This window comes from Ornithorhynchus anatinus, chromosome 2 (assembly GCF_004115215.2).
Source record: "Ornithorhynchus anatinus isolate Pmale09 chromosome 2, mOrnAna1.pri.v4, whole genome shotgun sequence".
NCBI classification, from domain to species: domain Eukaryota; kingdom Metazoa; phylum Chordata; class Mammalia; order Monotremata; family Ornithorhynchidae; genus Ornithorhynchus; species Ornithorhynchus anatinus.
This window is the reverse complement of record NC_041729.1, coordinates 1,488,167-1,511,504: the sequence shown is the minus strand read 5'-3', so window position 1 is coordinate 1,511,504 and position 23,338 is coordinate 1,488,167. Positions and strand designations below refer to the sequence as shown.

General features: G+C 61.1%; 3 protein-coding genes across 3 annotated transcripts in view; 1 reads left to right on the top strand and 2 right to left on the bottom strand.

The window, feature by feature from the left end:
- TPCN1 (two pore segment channel 1) overlaps window positions 1–633 on the bottom strand; it is a 40,287-nt gene extending 39,654 nt beyond the window's left edge. The window contains 1 exon segment of the mRNA XM_039911148.1: window positions 533–633. The gene's annotated coding sequence lies outside the window, so the exon portion shown is untranslated.
- Window positions 634–3,700: 3,067 nt separating this feature from the next.
- Window positions 3,701–15,233, top strand: IQCD (IQ motif containing D). Its single transcript, XM_029057555.1, has 4 exons — window positions 3,701–4,372; window positions 6,483–6,716; window positions 7,765–7,836; window positions 14,782–15,233. Exons 1-4 carry the CDS (start codon window positions 3,701–3,703, stop codon window positions 15,046–15,048), a joined length of 1,245 nt encoding a protein of 414 aa, XP_028913388.1. The 3' UTR covers window positions 15,049–15,233.
- Window positions 15,234–17,385: 2,152 nt separating this feature from the next.
- On the bottom strand, window positions 17,386–19,345 carry RITA1 (RBPJ interacting and tubulin associated 1; the record flags this gene model as incomplete). The annotated part of the gene is made up of 2 exons (XM_029057553.1): window positions 17,386–17,701; window positions 18,855–19,345. Coding segments are annotated over 2 exons (807 nt in total), but the record flags the coding sequence as incomplete, so codon positions are not given.
- Between the last annotated feature and the right edge of the window lie 3,993 nt (window positions 19,346–23,338).

The window sequence follows — 23,338 nt, the reverse complement described above, 5'->3', positions numbered from 1 at the left end:
AAGCGCTGGGGTAGACATAGGGGAAGCAGGTTGTCCCACGTGGGGCTCACGGTCTTAATCCCCATTTTACAGATAAGGGAACTGAGGCACGGAGAAGTGAAGTGACTTGCCCGCAGTCACACAGCCGACAAGTGGCGGAGCTGGGATTCGAACTCATGAGCCCTGACTCCAATGCCCGTGCTCTTTCCACTGAGCCACGCTGCTTCTCCAAGCATAATGGAGCATGTTGAGCGCACATAATGGGCGCTCAACAAATACTAACATTCTGATGGTGATGATTAGCACAGGGCTTGGCACCTAGTAAACACTTAAATCCCAACATTCTGATGACGATTAGCACAGTGCTTGGCGCATAGTGGGCGCTCAACAAATACTAACATTCTGATGGTGACGATTAGCACAGCGCTTGGCACGTAGTGAGCGCTCAACAAATCCCAACATGATGATGATGAACCTGCGAGGGACCCCGCCCGCCCCAGGTGCAGCCCTCCCTCCCCCTCGCGCGCCGCCCCCCCCCCCCCGTGCTCCTTACAGGACGCCCCCGGGAGCGCCGACTACGCTCCTCTTCCGCTGCAGCTCAGGACCCCGACCTCCTCACTGCGGCTGCGCAGAGCCCCGGGAGGCCCCGCCCCCCGAAGCCGCTCATTGGCCGCTCCCGCCCCCTTCTCTGCATTGCCATTGGTCGGCGGGGACGTCCCTCTTCCGCCCCTTGGCCCCGCCCGGAGGAACGTCGGCTCTTACCATTGGCGGAAAGGGAAGCCGCCGCGGCAGCGGATTGGTCAGCCCGGGCCGGCGCGAGGCTGGCTCCTCCTCCCGGGCAGGGAGGCGGAAGTGACTTCGAGGGGGCGGGGAGATCGGGCGGGGCTGGGACGGCGACTGGCGGAGAGGAGTGTCCATCACGTCCTGAGCGCCCCCTCCCCTCCCTGAACGGTAACCTAGCAACGGGGGTACACAGAGGCCTGGGGAGGGACCACAGATGCTCCAGGGGAGAGGGTGAGTGCAAGGGAGGGTGGGCGGAAATAATAATAACGATAATGATAATGGTATTTGTTAAGCGCTTCCTATGTGCAGAGCACTGTTCTAAGCGCAGGGGGAGATACAGGGTCATCAGGTTGTCCCCCATGGGGCTCACGGTTAATCCCCATTTTAATAACGTTGCCATTTGTTAAGCGCTTGCTATGTGCAGAACACTGTTCTGAGCGCTCGGGGAGATACAGGATAATCAGGTTGTCCCACGTGAGGGTCACAGTCTTCATCCCCATTTTACAGAGGAGGGAACTGAGGCCCAGAGAAGTGAAGTGACTTGCCCAAGGTCCCACAGCTGACAAGTGGCAGAGCCGGGATTCAAACTCATAAGAATAATAATAATAATAAAAATGTTGGTATTTGTTAAGCGCTTCCTATGTGCCGAGCACTGTTCTAAGCGCTGGGGTAGACACAAGGGAAGCAGGTGGTCCCACGTGGGGCTCCCAGTCTTCATCCCCATTTTACAGATGAGGGAACTGAGGCCCAGAGAAGTGAAGTGACTTGCCCACGGTCCCACAGCTGCCAAGTGGCCGAGCCGGAATTCGAACCCATGACCTCTGACTCCCAAGCCCGGGTTCCTTCCACTGAGCCACGCTGCTTCTCATAATAATAATAATAATGGCATCTGTTAAGCGCTTCCTATGTGCCAAGGACCGTCCTAAGCGCTGGGGAGGATACAAGGTGATCAGGTTGTCCCCCGTGGGGCTCACGGCCTTCATCCCCGTTTTCCAGATAGGGTAACCGAGGCCCAGAGAAGTGAAGTGACTCGCCCAAAGTCACACAGCAGACAGGTGGCTGAGCTGGGATCAGTGACGTTAAGTGCTTACTCTGTGTAGAACGCTGTCCCGAGTGCTTGGGAGAGTCCAATAGGTATTCATTCATTCAATGGCATTTACTGAGCGCTTACTATGTGCAGTGCACTGTACTAAGCGCTTGGAATGGACAATCGGGCAACCGATAGAGACCATCCCTGCCCGGTGACGGGCTCACGGTCCGATCGCTGGACAAAAACAATAGGTCGCAGATGCGATCTCTACCCCGAGAGAGCTGAAGGTCCAGGGTGTGCAGAACGCTGTGCTGAGTGCTCGGGAGAGGCTGAGAGAGTTAGCAGACACCCTCGGGGAGCTAAAAGGTAAGTGTGTGCTGTACCGAGCCACTGAGAGAGTCCAGTGGGGTTAGTAGACGGGATCCCCACGGAAGCAGGGCGGCGTGGGGGCTACAGCACGGGCTGGGGAGTCGGAGGGTCATGGGTTCGAATCCCGGCTCCCCCAGCGGTCTGCTGGGTGGCCTTAGGCGAGTCGCTTGTCAGCTGTGTGACTTTGGGCAAGTCACTTCACTTCTCCGGGCCTCAGCGACCTCACCTGTAAAATGGGGATGAAGTCTGTGAGCCCCACGTGGGACACCCTGATTACCTTGTACTACCGTGGGCTTTGGAGTCAGAGGCCATGGGTTCGAATCCCGGCTCGGCCACTTGTCAGCTGTGTGACTTTGGGCAAGTCACTTCACTTCTCGCTGCCTCAGTGACCTCATCTGTCAAATGGGGATGAAGACTGGGAGCCCCACGTGGGACAACCTGACTGCCCCGTGTCTACCCCGGCGCTTAGAACAGTGCTCGGCACATAGGAAGCGTTTAACAAATACCGGCATCATTATTATTACCCCAGCGCTTAGAGCAGCGCTTTGCACATGGTAGGCGCTGAACAGATACCAGAGAAGCAGCGAGGCTCAGTGGAAAGAGCCCGGGTTTGGGTGTCAGAGGTCAGGGGTTCGAATCCCGGCTCTGCCACTCGTCAGTTGCGTGACTGTGGGCGAGTCGCTTCACTTCTCTGGGCCCCAGTGACCTCATCTGTAAAATGGGGATGGAGACGGGGAGCCTCGCGAGGGACCACCTGATGACCCTGTATCTCCCCCAGCGCGTAGAACAGTGCTCTGCACAGAGTAAGCGCTGAACACATACCAACATTATTATTATTATTATTATTATCATTATTACTTCACTTGCTCAGTTATCTCATCTGTAAAAGGGGGAGCCCCACCCGGGACAGGGACTGTGTCCAACCTGATTAGCTTTGGGCTACCCCGCTGATTAATATAGCACCCGGCAAGCGTTCAATTGGACCGTGAGCCCGTCGACGGGCAGGGCCGGTCTCTCTCCGTTGCCGAATCGTCCATTCCAAGCGCTTAACACAGTGCTCTGCACAGAGTGAGCGCTTAACGAACCCCAACATTATTATTATCACTTCGCTTCCTCCGTGCCTCAGTTGTCTCATCTGTAAAAGGGGGAGGTCCACATGGGACAGGGACTGGGTCCACCCCGATTAGCTTTGAGCCACCCCACTGATTAGTTGCCGAGTCGTCCATTCCGAGCGCCCGGTAGATACTATCGAATGAACGGCTGAACGAATCTAGCGGCCGGCAAGCGTTCGGTTAGACCGTGAGCCCGTCGGCGGGCAGGGCCGGTCTCTCTCCGCTGCCGAGTCGTCCATTCCAAGCGCCGGGTCCGGCGCTCCGCACCCGGCGAGCGCTCAGTCGGTACCACTGAATGAACCGCCGCTCTGCCTATTCTCAGAGGTGACCGCGACGGCCACGGGGAGCCGGACCCGTCCCTCCGCGACGTCCCCGGCCCGCGGCCCGGCCCCCCGTCTCCCAAGGCCGAGGCGGATCCCCGCCCGCCATGGCCGCCCGGGCGGTCCCGGCGTCCCCGCCCGGGTCCGGCGGGGGCCCGCGGGACAGGACCCCCCCGCCGCCGAAGCCCCCCGCCCCGCAGCCGGACCCCGCCCGCGCCAAACCGACGACGCCGGAGACCAAGAGGGTCGTGGCCGTGCTGGACGAGGCCATCCGGAAGGCGGAGGTGGCCACCCTGCTGTCCCACGTGGCCGCCAACCTGGAGAGCTTCGAGGCCCGGCTCGGGGAGGAGCTGAGCCGGGCGGTGAGGGTTCACCGGGACCTGGCGAGCCGCCTGGACGGGGCGGACGGGGGGCCGGGCCCCGAGGCGCGGCCCCCCGACCCCGACTCCGCCGGGGAGCCGCGGCCCGGCCCCCGCTCGCTCCGCCGGGAGCTGAAAGGGTCCACCCGGGGCATCCTGCGCCTCTTCGCGGCCCGGCCCGAGGCCGCCGCCGCCCTGCGGGCTCAGGCCCGAGGCCGCCACCCCGTCGCCGCGGCCCTCGTCGCTCGTCTGGCGGAGCTCCGGGGCTTCGTGTTCGAGAAGCTCCTCACCAGCCCCGCGGAGGAGAGGGAGAAGAGGGAGTTCACGCAGGAGGTGGCCCGGCGCGCCGGGAGGAACGCGGAGGCCATCCTGGCCCTCCGGGGAGAGCTGGACGCCGTGGTTCGGACCAGGGACGCCGAGGTAAGGCGACCCGTCCCCCGCCTTCCCACCTCCCGCCCCCGGCCCGGCGGGGACCTGACGCCCGGTTCCGCTGTCCTCCCGCAAGCCCTCGGCCCGGCGCTCTGCGCACGGTGAGCGCTCAAGGGATACAACCGAGGGGACGAGACCGACGGGAGCCAACCCCAGCTCCCCACCGCTGGCTCTACAGCGGCGCGGCGCGGCGGGAAGGAAGAGCCCGGGCCGGGGAGCCGGAGGTCGCGGGTTCCAACGCCGGCTTCACCGCCGGTCGGCTGTGTGACTTCGGACAGGTCACTGCGCTTCTCTGGGCCTCGGTGACCTCGTCCGTAAAGTGGGGATGAAGACCGTGAGCCCCGCGGGGGACAGCCCCATCGCCTCGTGTCCCTCCGGCGCTTAGAGAGGCAGCGGGGCTCATGGGTTCGAATCTCAGCTCTGCCCCTTGTCCGCTGTGTGACTGTGGGCGAGTCGCTTCACTTCTCGGTGCCTCAGTTACCTCATCTGGAAAACGGGGATGAAGACCGTGAGCCCCACGAGGGACATCCTGATTCCCCTGTGTCCCCCCCAGCGCTTGGCACAGAGTAAGCGCTTAACAGACACCAACATCATCATCATTATTATTATTATTATTATTAGAACAGCGCTTGGCGCATAGTCAGCGCTTAACAGATGCCATCATTATTATTCTCCGAGCCTTGGTGACCTCGTCCGTAAAATGGGGATGAAGAGCCCCACACGGGACAACCTGATCACCTTGTATCCCTCCAGCGCTTAGAACGGCGCTCTGCACATAGTAAGCGCTCAACAAATGCCCCTAATCGGTATTAGGGGAAGCAGCGTGGCTCAGTGGAAAGAGCCTGGGCTTGGGAGTCAGAGGTCATGAGTTCGACTCCCGGCTCTGCCACCTGTCAGCTGTGGGACTGTGGGCGAGTCGCTTCGCTTCTCTGGGCCTCGGTTCCCTCATCTGCAAAATGGGGCTGAAGACCGTGAGCCCCCCCCCGTGGGACAACCCGATTCCCGCGTCTCCCCCAGCGCTTAGAACGGTGCTCGGCACATAGTAAGCGCTCAACAAATACCAACATGATTTATTATTATTTTTAAAGGAGTCCATCCCCTTGCCCCCTCCTACTTCACCTGGCTTCTCTCCCACAACCCCAACCCGCACGCTTCGCCCCTGTCGGGCTAAGCGTCTCACGGCGCCTCCGTCTCGCCCGTCTCGCCGCCGACCCCGGCCCCCGGCCCCCGGCCCGCCTCCGGCCCGGAACGCCCTCCCTCCTCAAATCCCACAGACGATTCCTCTCCCCGCCTTAAAAGCCTGACGGAAGGCCCATCTCCTCCAAGAAGCCTTCCCAGACTGAGCCCCGCTTTTCCTCAGCTCCCACTCCCTCCCGCATCACCCTGACTTGCTCCCTTTGCTCTCCCCGTGCCCCACCCAGCCCCACAGCACTTAATGACGATAATAATAATAATGATAATAATGGTGGTATTTGCTAAGCGCTTACTATGTGCGGAGCACTGTCGGGGGGGATACGAGGTGATCAGGTTGTCCCACGTGGGGCTCCCAGTTTCCATCCCCATATTAAGACAACGATCCCTCCGTGGGACGGGGAATGTGTCCGACCCAGCTACCTTGTACGAACCCCAGTGTCTGGCACATAGTAAAAGTGCTTAGCGGATAACACGGTTATTATCGTTCTATCTGTTTGCTCTCGATCCTATTTATCGGCCACTGTTTTAATGAGACGTCCACCCCCTCGATTCTGTCCACTGCCACCTGTCCTCGTCCGTCCGGCTCCCCCGATTAGACCGTGAGCCCGTCAAGGGGACTGTCTCTGTCCGTTACCGATCCGCCCATTCCAAGCGCTTAGTCCGGTGCTCTGCGCATAGTAAGCGCTCGATAAATGCCACCGAATGAATCATTGTCACTATTAGGCACATCCTCTCCCCACAAGGAGCTCACGGTCCGGTGTCCGAGTGGGCCGGGGTGCCCGGGGTGTCCGTCCGGGCTCTGCCCGGACCGAGCGGCCCGAGGGGGAGGGGAGCCCCCCTCCCTCCGTCCCCCCCCAAGGCGTCCTCCACCGGCACCCGGCGCTCAGCCTCCTCTCCCGGGGCCCAGGCGGAGAAGGACAACCTCGCCGACCTGCAGCTGAAGACCGACCTGCAGCTGGTGCTCAGGTTCTCCCAGACCCAGCTCCATCGCACCCGGCAGGAGGCCGAGAAGCCGCAGAAGGCCGAGCTGCGCACCTCTCAGGGCCGCTGCGCCAAGATCCAGCAGGACATCCTGGCGCAGAGGACCCAGGTCAACAACCTGGTCTCGGAGAACCGCGAAATCGAAGGGGCCCTCCGGAAGGTGAGCGGGGGGGGGGGGGGGGTTGCGCCCGGGGATCCCCTCCCTCTCTCTCTCTCTGGCCCAACTGGACCTCCCAAGCACTCAGTACGGTGCTCCGCAGGCGGTACGCGCCCGACGGGGGCGACTGGAGCAACGAAAGGGTCCTCGGGAAGGGGGACGGAAGGAACGGGGCGGGGGGGAAGGGTGGGGGGGACGGGGCGGGGGGGACGAGGCCCTCGGGGAAGAGGGGAGGGCGAGGGGCAGGAGTGTTCCGCCCACCGATCCGTCCGTAAACAAATAAATACATCCGATTGACCGCCAATCCGTCGATAGACCGATAAATAGATCCGATCGATCGATTCCGCCCTCCACCGGGACGCCCCCGACGGTAGGACGCGGGCCCCTCGAGGGGTGGAGTTGGGTCTGATCTGACATCTCTTCCAAGTCCCCCCCGCCGGGCCTCAACCCCACGGGGATCACTATCCCCATTTTCCAGATGAAGAAGACCGAGGCTCGGGAAGTCAACGGGGCAGGAACCGGGCACGGGCTCCCAACCTGCTGATTCCGGCCCGTTGGCCCTCCCCGCCCTCACCCCGGGTCAGGGACGGCCCTCCCTGCCGCGGCCCCACCCCCGCCCCAGGTAGCGCCATACGCCTGAAATCCATCGACGGCTTTTACCGAGCGCTCACTGTGTGCAGGGCACTGTACCGTGCACCTGGGAGAGTGTGAGAAGCGGCGTGGCTCGGTGGAAAGAGCCCGGGCTTAGGAGTCAGAGGTCACGGGTTCTAATCCCCGCTCCGCCACCCGTCAGCTGGGTGACTTCGGGCGAGTCACCTCGCTTCTCGGCGCCTCGGTGACCCCATCTGGAAAATGGGGAGGAAGACCGTGAGCCCCACGTGGGACGACCCGATTACCCCCGGATCTCCCCCGGCGCTTAGAGCAGTGCTCGGCACATAGTAGACATTTAACAAACGCCGACGTTATTATTATTAAAGTTAGCAGACACCTAGCATCGCCTGATTCTTCCGGGTTCAGGTTTCCTCCTCTGTTTTGTGTGTGTGTTTTTCAGAAGAAATATAAACTAGAGACTGAAATCGAGAACTGGATCCAGAAATACGACGGGGAGATGGGAGAGAAACAGGTATCCTACCCCACAAACCCCCAGAAACTCCCTGGAAAACCTTGCAGCCCAGCCCTACCCCTCCCTGACGTTCATTTCCCGGCCCTTCAGGTCCGGGGGGGCCTTCTCCCCCGGGAGGAGGACCGCCAGACCACCACTCTCTCCACCTTCGAAGCGTTACGGGGAAACAGCGTGGCTCGGGGGAAGGAGCCCGGGCTTGGGAGTCCGAGGCCATGGGTTCCGATCCCGCCTCTGCCACTCGTCAGCTGCCTGACCGCGGGCGAGTCACTTCACTTCTCGCTGCCTCAGTGACCTCGTCTGGAAAACGGGGTCGAAGACCGGGAGCCTCACGTGGGACAACCCGATGACCCTGGATCTACCCCAGCGCTTAGAACGGTGCTCTGCCCGTAATAAGCGCTTAACAGATACCAACATAACAGTAAGCTGCCCGTCCATAATAGCGGCATTCGTTAAGTGCTCACCCTAGGCAAAAGCGGTGTATTGAGTGCTGGAGCAGATACGCGTCGGTCCCAATCTCGATCCCACAAGGGGCTCACAGTCTGAGGAGGAGGAGGGAGAAGAGGTCGTTAACGCCCATTTTCCAGATGAGGAAACTTGAGGCCCAGAGTGTGACGTGATGTGCCCGAGGTCACACAGTAGGTGAGCGGCAGACCCGGGATTAGAAACCGGGTCTCTGGAGGGCAGTAAACCTGGGTCGTTTCCCCTGCGTAGGGCCTTACTGCTTCACGCGGCCTCCCGGAAAGTGTCGGGCCCAAGATGACAGCGCAGGCGAGTGGCAGCGTCAGGATTAGAACCCGGGTCCTCGACCCCCCCCCCCCCCCAGGCTCCTAATTCTTGCCGATCGGGAAGCGGCGTGGCCTGGTGGAAAGAGCCGGGGCCTGGGGGTCAGAGCCCGTCAGTGAGCGGGGACCGTCTCTATCTGTTGCCCAATTGTCCATTCCAAGCGCTCGGTCCAGTGCTCTGCACAGAGTAAGCGCTCAATAAATACTGTTGAACGAATGAATGAATCTGGGTTCCGATCCCAGTTCCGCCCCTTGCTTTCTGTGTGACCTTGGGCAAGTCACTTTATTTCTCCCTGCCTTAGTTCCCTCATCGGCAAAATGGGGATTAAATACCTCTTCTCCCTCCTGCTTAGACCGTGAGCCTCACGTGACGCCTGATTATTTTTTTGACTACCCCGGCGTTTAGCACGGTGCTTTTATTTCTGTTTTCTACGGTACGCGTTGAGGGTTTACTACGTGCCAGGCACCGTACCAAGTGCCGGGACAGATTCGAGCGTAAGAGGATGGACACAGTCCGTGTCCCACCTGGGACTCGCTGTCCTCATCCCCATTTCACGAGGACTTGCCCAAGGTCGCACGGCAGACAAGTGGCGGAGCCGGGATCGGAACCCGGGTCCTTCGGACTCCCAGGTCCGTGCTCTGTCCACTAGGTACGTGGTGAATGCTTAATCACCGCCCCGGTTCTTTTGGCCGACAAATTCCCTGGAGGACATTTCACGACCAAAAGGATTTTTCGCCCCGGGCGGTGCAGAGGGAGAGAAGACGGCCAGCGACCCCAGTCCGCCATCCCCCTTCGGAAAACGGAGGGTCCCGGCATTCCCGGGGGGATGAGTGGCTGAGGTGGAGCCCCCTTAATGGGAGGGAGAGGGCCCCCCCCCGTCCTCTGCCTGGAGGGGGATCCGTAGCGGACCCCCAACGGCTTCCCCCGTTCCCTGCCCCGACCCTGAGCCCGCAGAGCCCGGGGTCCCGGCACGGGCCACCCTGGAGGACAGAAGAAGCGGTCACTTAATTGATCAGTAATACTTACCGGATGCTTTCTGTGTGCAGAGCACCGTACTGAGCACTTGGGAGAGTCATAATAATAATGGTGGTATCTGTTAAGCGCTTACTATGTGCAGAGCACTGTTCTAAGCGCTGGGGGATCCAAGGTGATCAGGTTGTCCCACGTGGGGCTCGCAGTTTTAATCCCCATTTTACAGATGAGGGAACCGAGGCCCAGGGAAGTGAAGTGACTTGCCCAAAGTCACCCAGCTGGCAAGTGGGGGAGCCGGGATTAGAACCCACGACCTCTGACTCCCAAGCCCGGACTCCTTCCGCTGAGCCATGCGGTTTCTCGAATAATGTTGGTATTTGCTAAGCGCTTCCCATGCGCAGAGCACTGTTCTGAGCGCTGGGGGAGACACAAGGGAATCAGGTTGTCCCACGTGGGGCTCACAGTCTTCCTCCCCATTTGACAGATGAGGTCACCGAGGCCCCGAGAAGTGAAGCGACCTGCCCAAAGTCACCCAGCTGACAGGTGGCGGAGCCGGGATTAGAACCCATGACCTCTGACCCCTTAGCCCGGGCTCTTTCCATCGAGTCACGCCGCCTCCCTCAGTACATCGCAACAGAGTCGGCAGACTCATTCCCTGCGTAAAACAAGCTTACAGTCTAGAGGGGAAGACAGATGTTAATATAAATAAGAAAATTACAGATATATAGATAAGTGCTGCGGCGCTGGGGGAAGGGTGAATAAAGGGAGCAAATACAAGGGTATTGGACAAGCGGGTGGGAGAAGAGGAAATGAGAGTTTAGTCAGGGAAGGCCTTTTGGAAAAATGGTGTTTTGATAAGAGAAGCAGCGTGGCTTAGAGGCAAGAACGAGGGCTTGGGAGTCGGAGGTCGTGGGTTCTAATCCCGGCTCCGCCGCTTGTCTGCTGTGCGACTGTGGGCCAGTCACTTCGCTTCTCTGGGCCTCAGTTCCCTCATCTGTCAAATGGCGATGAAGACCGTGAGCCCTACGTGGGGCAACCTGATTGCTTTGTATCTCCCCCAGCGCTTAGTACAGTGCTCGGCACATAGTAAGCCCTTAACAAATACCAACATTATTATTATTATTATTATTATTATTATAAGGCTTTGAAGGTGGGGAAAGTGATCGCCTGTAGGCTACGAAGAGGGAGGGCATTCCGGGACAGAGGCAGGACCCGGGCAGGAGGGCGAGAGAGATGAGCTTGAGGTACAGAGAAGCAGCGCGGCTCGGTGGAAAGAGCCCGGGCTAGGGACTCAGAGGTCATGGGTTCAAATCCCGGCTCTGCCGCTTGGCAGCTGGGTGACTGTGGGCCAGTCACTTGGCTTCTCTGGGCCTCAGTTCCCTCATCTGTCAAATGGCGATGAAGACTGTGAGCCCCACGTGGGGCAACCTGATTACTCTGTATCTCCCCCAGCGCTTAGAACAAAGCTCGGCCCATAGTAAGCGCTTAACAAATGCCATCGTTATTATTATTATTATTATTACAGTGAGTAGGTTGGCCTTAGAGGAGTGAAGTGGGTGGACCGGGTTGTAATAAATCAGGGAGGCAAGGTAGAAGAGGGCAAGCTGACTGAGGACTTTAAAGCCAATGGTAAGGAGTTTTTATTGGATCCCCCGGAGCTTCTGGAAGAGGACGTGGGCTAAACGGTTTTGTGGAAAAATAATCCGGACAGCAGAGTGAAATATGGACTGCGGTGGGCAGAGGCAGGAGGCAGGGAGGTCAGAAGGAGGCTGATGCGGTAATCAGAAGGCACTTAACTCCTCTGGGCCTCAGTTACCTCATCTGTCAAATGGGGATTAACCGGGAGCCTCAGGTGGGACAACCCGATGACCCCGTATCTCCCCCAGCGCTTAGAACAGCGCTCTGCGCATAGGAAGCGCTTGACAAATACCAACATTATGATTATTAATCAAAATGGGATAGGATAAGGGCTTGGATTCATGTGGTGAAAATGTTGGTGTTTGTTAAGCGCTTTCCTAAGTGCAGAGCCCCGTTCTAAGCGCTGGGGTAGACGCAGGGTCAGCAGGTTGTCCCACGTGAGGCTCACGGATTTCATCCCCATTTTACAGATGAGGGAACCGAGGCACAGAGAAGTGACGTGACTCGCCCACAGTCAGCCGACAAGCGGCGGCGCCGGGCTTCGAACCCACGATCTCTGACTTCCAAGCCCGGGGCTCTTTCCACCGAGCCACGCCGCTTCCGGTGGCATCTTGGATGGAGAGGGGAGGGCGGATTCCGGCGACGGTTGAACTGACGGGACTCGGTGACGGACTGGATACGCGTGTCGATTAAGAGAGATGAGTCGAGGGTTACAGGTTCGGGAGACAGGGAGGACGGCGGCGCTGCCTACCCTGACGGGAAAATCGGCTGGGCGGGCAGGGTGGGCAGAAAAGGAGCTCTGCTTTGGACGTGTTAAATCTGAGGTGTTGACTGGACACCCAAGTAGAGGCGTCCCGAAGGCCGGAGGAAAATACAAGGCGGCAGAGGAGAGAGATCGGCGCCAGAGAGGCGGATCCGGGGATCGTCCCCGCACGGGTGGGAGTCGAAGCTGTGGGCGTGAACGAGTTCTTCGAGGGAGGGTCGCGGCCGGAGAACGGAGGGGGACCCGGGACTGAGCCTCGAGGGGACGGGAGGCCGAGGACGAGCAGCCGGAGAGGTAGGGGGAGAAGCCCGGAGAGGACGGGGTCAGCCAAGCCGAGATCGGATCACGCCTCCGAGGAGAAGGGGGTGGTCGGCGGTGTTGGAGGCGCCTGAGACGCTGAAGGGGATCAGGATGGGGTAGAGGTCACGGGATCTGGCAAGGAGGAGACAATCGGTCGCCTTTCAGAGGGCGGTTATTCATTCGTTCATTCAGCGGTATTTATCGAGCGCCTACTACGTGCAGGGCACCGGACTGGGCGCTTGGAACGGACAGTTCATTCAGTAGTATCTGTTGAGCGCTTACTACGGGCAGAGCAGTGGACTGAGCGTTTGGAATGGACAGTTCATTCGATAGTATTGACTGAGCGCTCACTACGTGCAGAGCACCGGACTGGGCGCTTGGAATGGACAGTTCGGTCAATGGTATTTACTGAGCGCTTACTACGTGCAGAGCACCGGACTGAGCGCTTAGAATGGACAGTTTAATCAACGGTATTTATTGAGCGCTCACTACGTGCAGAGCACCCGACTGAGCGCTCGGAATGGACAGTTCTGTCAATAGTATTTATTGAGCGCTCACTACGTGCAGAGCACCGGACTGAGCGCTTGAACTGTGCAGTTGGGCAACAGACAGAGACAATTCCTGCCCAGTGATGGGCTCACGGTCTAAACGGGGGAGAGTGAAGAGGGCGGAAGCCAGATTGGAGAAGAAGAGGAGAGATTCATTCATTCATTCGGCGGTATTTATTGAGCACTTACTGTGTGCAGAGCACTGTACTAAGCGCTTGGAAAGTACATTTCGGCTACAGATAGAGACCATCCCTACCCGCACCGGGCTCACCGTCTAGAAAGGGGAGACAGACAACAAAATAAGTAGACAGGCAACAATAGCATGGCTCAGTGGAAGGAGCCTGGGCTCGGAAGTCAGAAGTCGTGGGTTCTGATCCCGGCTCCGCCGCTCGCCAGCTGTGTGACTCTGGGCAAGTCACTTCACTTCTCTGGGCCTCGGTGACCTCGTCTGGAAAATGGGGATTTAAACTGTGACCCCCATGCGGGACAATCTGATCACCCTGTATTCATTCAACAGTATTTATTGAGCGCTTACTATGTGCAGAGCACTGGACTAAGCGCTTGGAATCCCCCCCCCCCCCGCACTTAGAACAGCGTCCTGCACATAGTAAGCTCTTAACAAATACCACCATTAGTATTAACAGACCAACAGACATTGGGTACAGATGATCTGTTCAAGGAATTTGGAGAGGAATAGCGGAAGGGAGACGGAGCTGCAACTGGAGGGAGCGTGGGGAGAGGGGAGACGTGAGTCTGTCTGAAAGCGGCGGGGAGGATGCCACCGAAGAGCGAACAGTCGAAGATGGAAATCCGGGCGGGAAGAAGGGAGGGGTCAAGCACTTTGAGAAAGTACGACGGGATGCGTTCGGAGGTGCAGGTGGGGGTGTGGATTTTGAGAGGGAGCAGGAGATCTCTCGAGACGATGCCGGGAAAGACGGGAGGGTTGAAGAAGAGGCAGGGAAAAAGGGGACTACTAGAGAGGAACGGGGAAGATTTTAGCACGATCACGCCCGAGGGTTTTAATTTTCTCACTGAAGTCTGCGGCTAGGTCGTTAGCGGGAAGGGACGGGGCCGGGGGGGAAGGGGTTTCGAAGAGGGAGTCGAATACCTGAAACGACCGGTGAGGGCAACGGGCAGGGAAGTCAACAGAGAGAACGTCGCCAGGGAGTGGGCGGAGTTAAAGCAGGCAGGGATGGAGTCGAGGTGCACGAGGTCACGCTCCACCTCCGGACCTCTGCCAGCCGCGCTCCGCGACTCGCACGCGGGAGCGAAGGAAGCGGACTGCGGAGGTGACCGGCGCCGTGGGGGAGCGGTACGAGGTCGACAAAGGGACGGGGGGGGCGAGCGAGTCGAGGTCAGTCGGGGAGGTGGCGTCGAACGGGGCCCGACGGCTCGAGAAAATGGCACGAGGTCAAAAGACCGGAGGCCTCCGGGGGAACGGGACAGATCCGTGCGGTGGGGCTAAGCGGGACAGAAGGCAGGTGAGGAGGCTGGGCTCGGAGAGGGTCTCAGGGTCGGAGAGGGTAGAGATCAGAGAGCGACTCCCGACGGGTCATACTCATTGAGCGCTTCCCGTGACTGGGGAGGATGAGATTGAACGCGTGTCCAGGTCGGCGAGTCGGGGTGGAGCAGGAGGTCGGGGGAATCGGGGAGGGCTGGAAAGCGGGCGGCGTAGAGAGTGGAGGCCGCTAGCCGGCCCCCCCCCCCCCCCCCCCGGGACCCCGGAGACCGGCCGGGAGGGTCCCGGGCCCCGAAGCTGGACGCGGCGTGGGGGACGTCCGCCCCTCGGGACTCCTTTAGGAGCAGGTGCCCGGCGGGCTGAGAAACCTCCGTCGGGGGGTAGAGGGGGACCCCGGGGCAGCAGAGGAGGGCTGGCCGGAGGGCCCCGGGCGCAGGGGGCCGGGAGGATCCCGCACACCTCCCGAGTCCATCCCCTCGCAGATGGAGCTGGAAGAACTCCAAGCCGTGTACACCGAGGAGAAGGCCCAGCTGGCCCAACTGCAGGAAAAGCACGCGGTGCTGAGGCGGGAGTACACCCAGATCACGGAGGAGAGGCAGATCACCTCCAAGAAGAAACTGGAAGAGGAGAGGGAGCTGATCGTCATGGTGCGGGCCGCCACCCTCATCCAGGCCTTCTGGAAGGGCTACCTGGTCAGGTCCCTGATGAAGTCCAAGCGGAAGAAGAAGAAGGGCAAAGGGAAGAAGTAGGGACCCGCTAACCCCCACCAGCCTTCCCCCTCCTCCTGCCCGGTCCCTCCAGCCTCCTTCCCGCCCCCCCCCCCCGCCCCCAGATGCCGGCATCGTTACCCCCACCCGCGGTCATCTCACCTGCCCCCAAACCAGACTCGGCCGGAGAGCCCTCCGGACCCGAAATACAGGCTCCTCCTTCCTGACGCTCGTGGTGCCGTCGGCGGGGACCTCGTCGCCCGGATGTGGGGGGGGGCGGGGGCACGCCAGCCGGGGCGGCCCCCCGCCCCGGGCCCCGCGGCCGTCGTTCCCGCCGGTCCCCGCGCTCCGTCAGAGGGGGTTTGGCTGGGCGGCGGCTGGGGTCCTCGGGCCCCGGAAACCACGGTCCCCGGAGGGAGGGGGGGAAGCGGAGCCGGGAGCCGGGAGCCGGGAGCCGGGGTCCGGTAAAAGATAGTAATGACAATACTTAGGGTGTCTGTGTCCGCCCCACCCTCAACCCCTCGGCGCTTATTCATTATTTATGGTGAATTTTGAATTCATACCGTCCGTCTCCCCCTCTAGACAGTAAACTCTCGGTGACGAGGGAAGGTGTCTACCGAGCCCGTCGTATTACACTCTCCCGCGTGTCTAGTCCGGCGCCCCGCGCGCAATAAGCGCTCGACGAATACCATCGGTCGACCGGTTAAGGGCTCGCTACGTGCTAAGCGCCAGGGTAGACACGAGATACTCGGGGCAGACTCGGTGTTGCCCTCCGTGGTCCTCCCAGGCTAAGGGGGAGAGAGAACGGGTATTTCACCCCCCCGTGACGGCTGAGGGAACCGAGGCCCAGAGATGTTGAGTGACTTCATTCATTCATTCATCAGTATTTATTGAGCGCTCACTATGCGCAGAGCACCGTACTAAGCGCTCGGAAGGGACAACTGGGCGACAGATAGAGACGATCCCCGCCCACCGACCGGCTTACAGGCTGACCGGGGGAGACGGGCGGACAGAAACAAGAGCAGTAAATACAATCGGGGGATGCGCGTCTCATCGACAAAATAAACAGGGTGATAAAAATACATACAGACGAGTGAACGAGCACAGTGCCGAGGGGAGGGGGAGGAGCGGAGGGAAAGGGGAGAAAAGGGGGCTTAGCTGAGGGGAGGCGAGGGGGGGGGGCAGAGGGGCGGCGGAGGGAGCGGAGGGAAAAGGGGAGGCTCGGTCCGGGAGGGCCTCTCGGAGGAGGTGAGCCCTCGGCGGGGCTTCGAAGAGGGGAAGGGCATCGGCGTGGCGCAGGTGAGGAGGGAGGGCGTCCCGGGACCGCGGGAGGACGCGGACCGGGCGGCGGCGGCGGGACGGGCGAGGACGGGGCCGCCCGGGGTCCTACGGAGGCAGGTGCCGATGTCGGAATTAGAACCCGCATCCTCCGCCGGCAAGCCGAGGCGAGTCTCGCGGAAGGTTCGGCCCCGCGGCCCTCGCCTTCCGGGCTCGGCCCCGGACCCTTCTGGTTCCGGCCCCCCGGCCTCTGCCCGGCGGGCCCGGTCCCGAGCCTTCGGCGGTTTCTCTCCAGGGCCCCCGGCTGCCTCCGAGGAGACCGGAGGTCCTCGGGCGGCCGACCCGGCGACCTGCCGCCGGACACCTAGGTCCCACCCCCTGCCCGGGGCCCCACAGAAACCCCCACAGTAGGGCAGCAGCGTGGCTCGGTGGAAGGAGCCCGGGCTTCGGGGTCGGAGGTCATGAGTTCGGATCCCGGCCCCGCCACTCGTCCGCTGTGTGAACGTGGGCGAGTCGCTTCACTTCTCCGGGCCTCAGTTCCCTCCTCTGGAAAATGGGGATGAAGACCGTGAGCCCCACGTGGGGCAACCTGATCCACCGTCTCCACCCCGGCGCTCGGAACGGTGCTCTGCGCGGCGGAAGCGCGTGACGAATGCCGACGTTATCACACCGGGGGCGGGACGGGCATGCTGAACGCCGGCGAGGTCCACGGCCCTCGCGGGCATCGACGTCGAGCACGGCGAGCGTTCGGTAAATACGACCGATTGCTTAACCGAGGCGGGGAATGGGAGGGCGGGGAGGCATCCACCGTGCGGCCCCGCTCCCCCCCGTACCCCTTTCCCGCTCCCAATTCCGGGATGCTCCGGGAATCCCAAGCGGAGCGATCGCATGCCGGCCGGAGCTCGGGGCCCCATCGTGCTCGGCCCCCGTGCCTCGCGCGCCCGGCCGCTCCGGGCCGCATCCGCGGCCCAAGGGGAGGTGGGGATGGCTCACTTCCGGGGGGGGGGGGGGGGGCGCCTCGGGTCCGGGGGGCAAGGGGGCGAAGCCGGGAGGCGGGGAATCCCGAGCGCGCCCCGGGGGTCGCCGGCGGGCTCCGGAAGGTCACGGCGGCGGGCCGGGCGTGCGGATGTTGCCGCCCGCGTGGGCGAGGGGGGCGGGCGGGGGTGGGCAGAGGGGTGGGGGACCGGACGCTCCCCCGCCTCGGCCTTCCCGGCCCGGCCGGCCCCGGGGGTTCCCGCGGGGTGGACGGCCCGCACGGGGGGGCTCCCTGGGGCGCGGGGCGGAGGGCGGGGTCCGGAGGAGGGGCCGAAGCTTCGCGGCCGCCCCTCCGGTCATCCGCGGGGCCTCCCGGCCGGGGCCCTCCGGGCGGGGTCCGAAGAGGGTCTCGTCGCAGTAGGACGGGGCGTGGGCGACGAGCCTGGAGCGGGGAGAGGGCAGGGAGAAGCCCGCGGCAACATCGGGCCGCCGCTCCCGGCCTTACCCGAGGCGCGGCTCCCTCCATCCGCTCATTCCATCGTACGCGCCGAGCGCTTACCGGGCGCCGAGCGCTGCCGCGATAACGGCGACGGCGTCTGTTGAGCGCTTACTACGTGCCCAGCACCGTCCCGCGTGCCGCGGGAGATACGAGGGGAAGCGGCGCGGCCCGGTGGGAAGAGGCCCGGGCTTGGGGGTCAGAGGGCATGGGTCCGGATCCCGGCTCTGCCGCTTGTCAGCTGGGGGACCGTGGGCGGGTCACGACTGCTCTGTGCCTCGGTTCCCTCAGCTGTAAAATGGGGATTAGGTCACTTCACTTCTCTGTGCCTCGGTTCCCTCAGCTGTAAAATGGGGATTAGGTCACTTCACTTCTCTGTGCCTCGGTTCCCGCACCTGTAAAATGGGGATTCACTTCACTTCTCTGTGCCTCGGTTCCCGCACCTGTAAAATGGGGATTCACTTCACTTCTCTGTGCCTCGGTTCCCGCACCTGTAAAATGGGGATTCACTTCACTTCTCTGTGCCTCGGTTCCCTCAGCTGTAAAATGGGGATTCACTTCACTTCTCTGTGCCTCGGTTCCCGCACCTGTAAAATGGGGATTCACTTCACTTCTCTGTGCCTCGGTTCCCGCATCTGTAAAATGGGGATGAAGACCGTGAGCCTCCCGTGGGACAACCTGATGACCCCGTATCTCCCCCAGCGCTCAGAACGGTGCTCTGCACGTAGTAAGCGCTTACCAAATACCAACGTTATTATTATCACTACTACAAGGTAATGGGGTTGTCCCACGTGGGGCTCCCAGTCTTCATCCCCATTTTCCAGACGAGGTCACCGAGGCCCCGAGAAGTGACCCGCCCACGGTCACCCGGCTGACAGGCGGCGGAGCGGGGATTCGAACCCACGACCTCCGCCTCCCAAGCCCGGGCTCTTTCCACCGAGCCACGCCGCTTCTCTCAGACCTCCGGCAAGTCTGCCGGGCCACTCGCCCGGGGTCGGCCGGCAGACACGCGGCCCCGCCGGCATTCGAACCCGTGACCCCGCGACTCGGCACCGTCCACGAAGCCGCGCCGCTCCCCCACCAAGCCGCCGCCGCTCACCTGTACTTGTCCTTTCTCCTGGGGGCGCAGGAGGGGCTGCCGGCCCGGCACGGGGCGGCTCCCGACCCCCGGCCGGCCCCGTCGAGCGCGGGCGTCCGCACGGCGGCCTTCCCGGCCCGGGCCCGCTCCGCCCACGGCGGGTCGAACTCGGGCGGCGGCGGGCGGGCCCCGCGGGGGCCGCCGAACAGGGTCTCGTCCACGTAGGACGGCCGGGACCTGACGCCGACGCCGCCCCGGCCCTCGCGGCGGGGCCGGAGGGCCCGGACGCCGCCGCCGGCCAGCTCCGACGACGTCTTCGTGGGGCCGGGCCGGGCCGCGCCCCGACGCTCCGCTCGGCCCGGGCCGACACCTCCACCCGGCCTCCCGCCGGCTCTGGTCGCGTCGAGCTCTCCCGAGCGCTTAGCGCAGCGCTCTCCGCCCCCTAAACACTCCCTAACCTCGACTCTATTTATCGCTATCGTTTCTGTCCGTCCGTCTCCCCCGATTAGACCGCGCGCCCGTCACAGGGCGGGGCCCGTCTCTGTCTGTCGCCGTTCTGTCCATTCCAAGCGCTTAGTACAGTGCTCCGCGTGTCGTAAGCGCTCAGTAAATGCCGTTGAACGAACGAACGAACGCTCTGCAAATAGCAAGCGCCCAATAAACACTACGGAATAAAATCCCCACGACGCTGACGACGCCCTCTGAGGCGGCGGCCCAGGAAACGTACCGAGAGCCGCGGGGAATCTAGTGCCCGGACGCGCCGCGTGATCTCGGGGCGGTCTCGTGCCTGCTTGGCTCGGTGGGAAGAGGCCGGGCTTGGGAGTCAGAGGGCGTGGGTTCGAATCCCGGCTCCGCCGCCTGCCAGCTGTGGGACCGTGGGCGAGTCACTTCACTTCTCTGGGCCTCAGTTCCCTCATCTGTAAAATGGGGATGAAGACTGTGAACCCCAACGCGGGACGACCCGATGACCCTGGATCTCCCCCAGCGCTGAGAACGGTGCTCTGCACCTAGGAAGCGCTTAACAGATGCCAACATTATTATTATCGTTATGCCCTCTCTGGGCCTCGGCTTCCCGCTGGGAACGGAGAGATGAAACGGGACGCTGGGGAGCCGGGGATAACGGACCCCGGAGGGAGGGAGGGAGGGAGGGTCACCGACGGCGTTGGAAAACGGAGAAAGGGAGCGGAGGAAAGAGGGAGGGATGGAGGGAGGAGAGAGGAGGCTCTCGAGGTTGGCGTTTCCTAGCCTACGGGCAGCGAGGGCGATGGGCAGGATGGGATCCTACGGAACGCTCTGGGCCTGTCGCTCCCCTCCTCAAAAACCTCCAGTGGTTGCCCATCGACCTCCGCTCCAAACGAAAACTCCTCACTCCGGGCTTCGAGGCTCTCCGTCACCTCGCCCCTTCCTACCTCTCCTCCCTTCTCTCTTTCCACCGCCCACCCCGCACGCTCCGCTCCTCCGCCGCCCGCCTCCTCGCCGTCCCCCGGTCTCGCCCGTCCCGCCGTCGACCCCCGGGCCGCGTCCTCCCGCCGTCCCGGGACGCCCTCCCTCCTCGCCTCCGCCGGACCGATTCTCTTCCCCTCTTCGAAACCCTACTTAGAGCTCACCTCCTCCGAGAGGCCTTCCCAGACTGAGCTTCCCCTTTTCCCTCTGCTCCTTCTCTGCTCCCCCTTCACCTCCCTTCAGCTAAGCCCCCTTTTTCCCCCTTTCCCTCTGCTCCTCCCCCTCTCCCTTCCCCTCCCCTCAGCACTGTGCTCATTTATACGTATTATTTATTATCCTATTTATTTGGTTAACGAGGTGCATAGTTCCATGATTCTATTTATCGCGAGAACGTTGTCTTCTTTTTGTTTCGTTCTGTCTAGTCCAGTGCTCTGCGCATAGTAAATGCTCAATACTATTGAATGAATGAATGGGGGAGTGCTAGGGAAGCAACGTAGCTCAGTGGAAAGAGCCCGGGCTTGGGAGTCTAGAGGTCATGGGTTCGAATCCCGGCTCCGCCACCTGTCAGCTGGGTGACTGGGGGCAAGTCACTTCACTTCTCTGGGCCTCAGTGACCTTATCTGTAAAATGGGGATGAAGACTAGGAGCCCCTCGGGGGACAACCTGATCACCTTGTATTCCCCTCCCCACCCGCGCTTAGAACAGTGCTCGGCACCTAGTAAGCGCCTAACAGATGCCATTATTATTATTGGGGACTGTTTACCGGAAGCAGCGTGGCTCAGTTCATTCATTCATTCATTCATTCAATAGTATTTATTGAGCGCTTACTATGTGCAGAGCACTGTACTAAGCGCTTGGGATGAACAAGTCGGCAACAGATAGAGACGGTCCCTGCCGTTTGACGGGCTTACGGTCTGATCGGGGGAGACGGACAGACGAGAACGATGGCACTAAACAGCGTCAAGGGGAAGAACATCTCGTAAAAACCGATGGCAACTAAATAGAATCGAGGCGAGGTACAATTCATTAACAAAATAAATAGGGTAACGAAAATATATACAGTCGAGCGGACGAGTACGGTGCTGTGGGGATGGGAAGGGAGAGGTGGAGGAGCAGAGGGAAAAGGGGAAAATGAGGCTTTAGCTGCGGAGAGGTAAAGGGGGGATGGCAGAGGGAGTAGAGGGGGAAGAGGAGCTCGGTCTGGGAACGCCTCTTGGAGGAGGTGATTTTTAAGTAAGGTTTTGAAGAGGGAAAGAGAATCAGTTTGGCGGAGGTGAGGAGGGAGGGCGTTCCGGGACCGCGGGAGGACGCGACCCGGGGGTCGACGGCGGGACGGGCGAGACCGAGGGACGGCGAGGAGGTGGGCGGCGGAGGAGCGGAGCGTGCGGGGTGGGTGGTAGAAAGAGAGAAGGGAGGAGAGGTAGGAAGGGGCGAGGTGACGGAGAGCCTCGAAGCCTAGAGTGAGGAGTTTTTGTTTGGAGCGGAGGTCGATAGGCGACCACTGGAGTTGTTTAAGAAGGGGAGTGACACGCCCAGATCGTTTCTGCGGGAAGATGAGCCGGGCAGCGGAGTGAAGAATAGACCGGAGCGGGGCGAGAGAGGAGGAAGGGAGGTCAGAGAGAAGGCCGACACGGTAGTCTAGCCGGGATATAACGAGAGCCCGTAATAGTAAGGTAGCCGTCTGGGTGGAGAGGAAAGGGCGGATCTTGGCGATATTGTAGAGGTGAAACCGGCAGGTCTCGGTAACGGATAGGACGTGTGGGGTGAACGAGAGGGACGAGTCAAGGATGACACCGAGATTGCGGGCCTGCGGGACGGGAAGGATGGTCGTGCCATCCATGGTGACGGAGAAGTCTGGGAGCGGACCGGGTTCGGGAGGGAAGATGAGGAGCTCAGTCTCGCTCATGTCGAGTTTTAGGTGGCGGGCCGACATCCAGGCGGAGACGTCCCGGAGGCGGGAGGAGATGCGAGCCCGAAGGGAGGGGGAGAGGACAGGGGCGGAGATGTAGATCTGCGTGTCATCTGCGTAGAGATGGTAGTCAAAGCCGTGAGAGCGGATGAGTTCACCGAGGGAGTGAGTGTAAATGGAGAACGGAAGAGGGCCGAGAACTGACCCTTGAGGAACTCCAACAGTTAAAGGATGGGAGGGGGAAGAGGCTCCGGCGTAGGAGACCGAGAATGATCGGCCAGAGAGGTGAGAGGAGAACCGGGAGAGGACAGAGTCCGTGAAGCCAAGGTGAGATAAGGTATGGAGGAGGAGGGGATGGTCGACGGTGTCAAAGGCAGCAGAGAGGTCAAGGAGGATCGGAATGGAGTAGGAGCCATTGGATTTGGCAAGAAGGAGGTCATGGGTGACCTTAGAGAGAGCAGTCTCGGTAGAGTGGAGGGGACGGAAGCCAGATCGGAGGGGGTCTAGGAGAGAATGGGAGTTAAGGAATTCTAGGCATCGATTGTAGACGACTCGTTCTAGGATTTTGGAAAGGAAGGGTAGTAGGGAGATAGGATGATAACTGGAGGGGGAAGTGGGGTCGAGAGCGGGTTTTTTTAGGATGGGGGAGACGTGGGCGTGTTTGAAGGCAGAGGGGAAGGAGCCCTTGGAGATTGAGTGGTTAAAAATAGAAGTTAAGGAAGGGAGGAAAATAGAAGTTAAGGAAGGCTCAGTGGCAAGAGCCCGGGCTTGGGAGTCAGAGGTCACGGGTTCGAATCCCGGCTCTGCCACTTGTCAGCTGGGTGACCTTGGACAAGTCACTTCACTGGGCCTCAGTGACCTCATCTGTCAAATGGGGATGAAGACTGGGAGCCTCACGTGGGACCACCTGGATCTCCCCCAGCGCTTAGAACAGTGCTCGGCACATAGGAAGCGCTTAACAAATGCCATTATCATTATTAGGGGACTGCGGTGCTCTCCCAAGCGCTTAGAACAGTGCTCAGCACATAATAAGCACTTAAATAATACCATTATTATTGTCAGGGGCCCGTTTTGCTCTCCCAAGCGCTCAGTACGGTGCTCGGCACATAGTAAGCGCCCAGTAAATACCATTGATTGCTTGGGGAGGGGGGGC

Excerpts from the sequence above, each read along its gene's own strand:
- IQCD (XM_029057555.1), top strand. The coding sequence starts at position 3,701 with ATGGCCGCCCGGGCGGTCCCGGCGTCCCCGCCCGGGTCCGGCGGGGGC. Across the intron at positions 4,373-6,482 it reads TTCGGACCAGGGACGCCGAG|GCGGAGAAGGACAACCTCGC; the intron begins GTAAGGCGACCC and ends CCCGGGGCCCAG. Across the intron at positions 7,837-14,781 it reads GGGAGATGGGAGAGAAACAG|ATGGAGCTGGAAGAACTCCA; the intron begins GTATCCTACCCC and ends ATCCCCTCGCAG.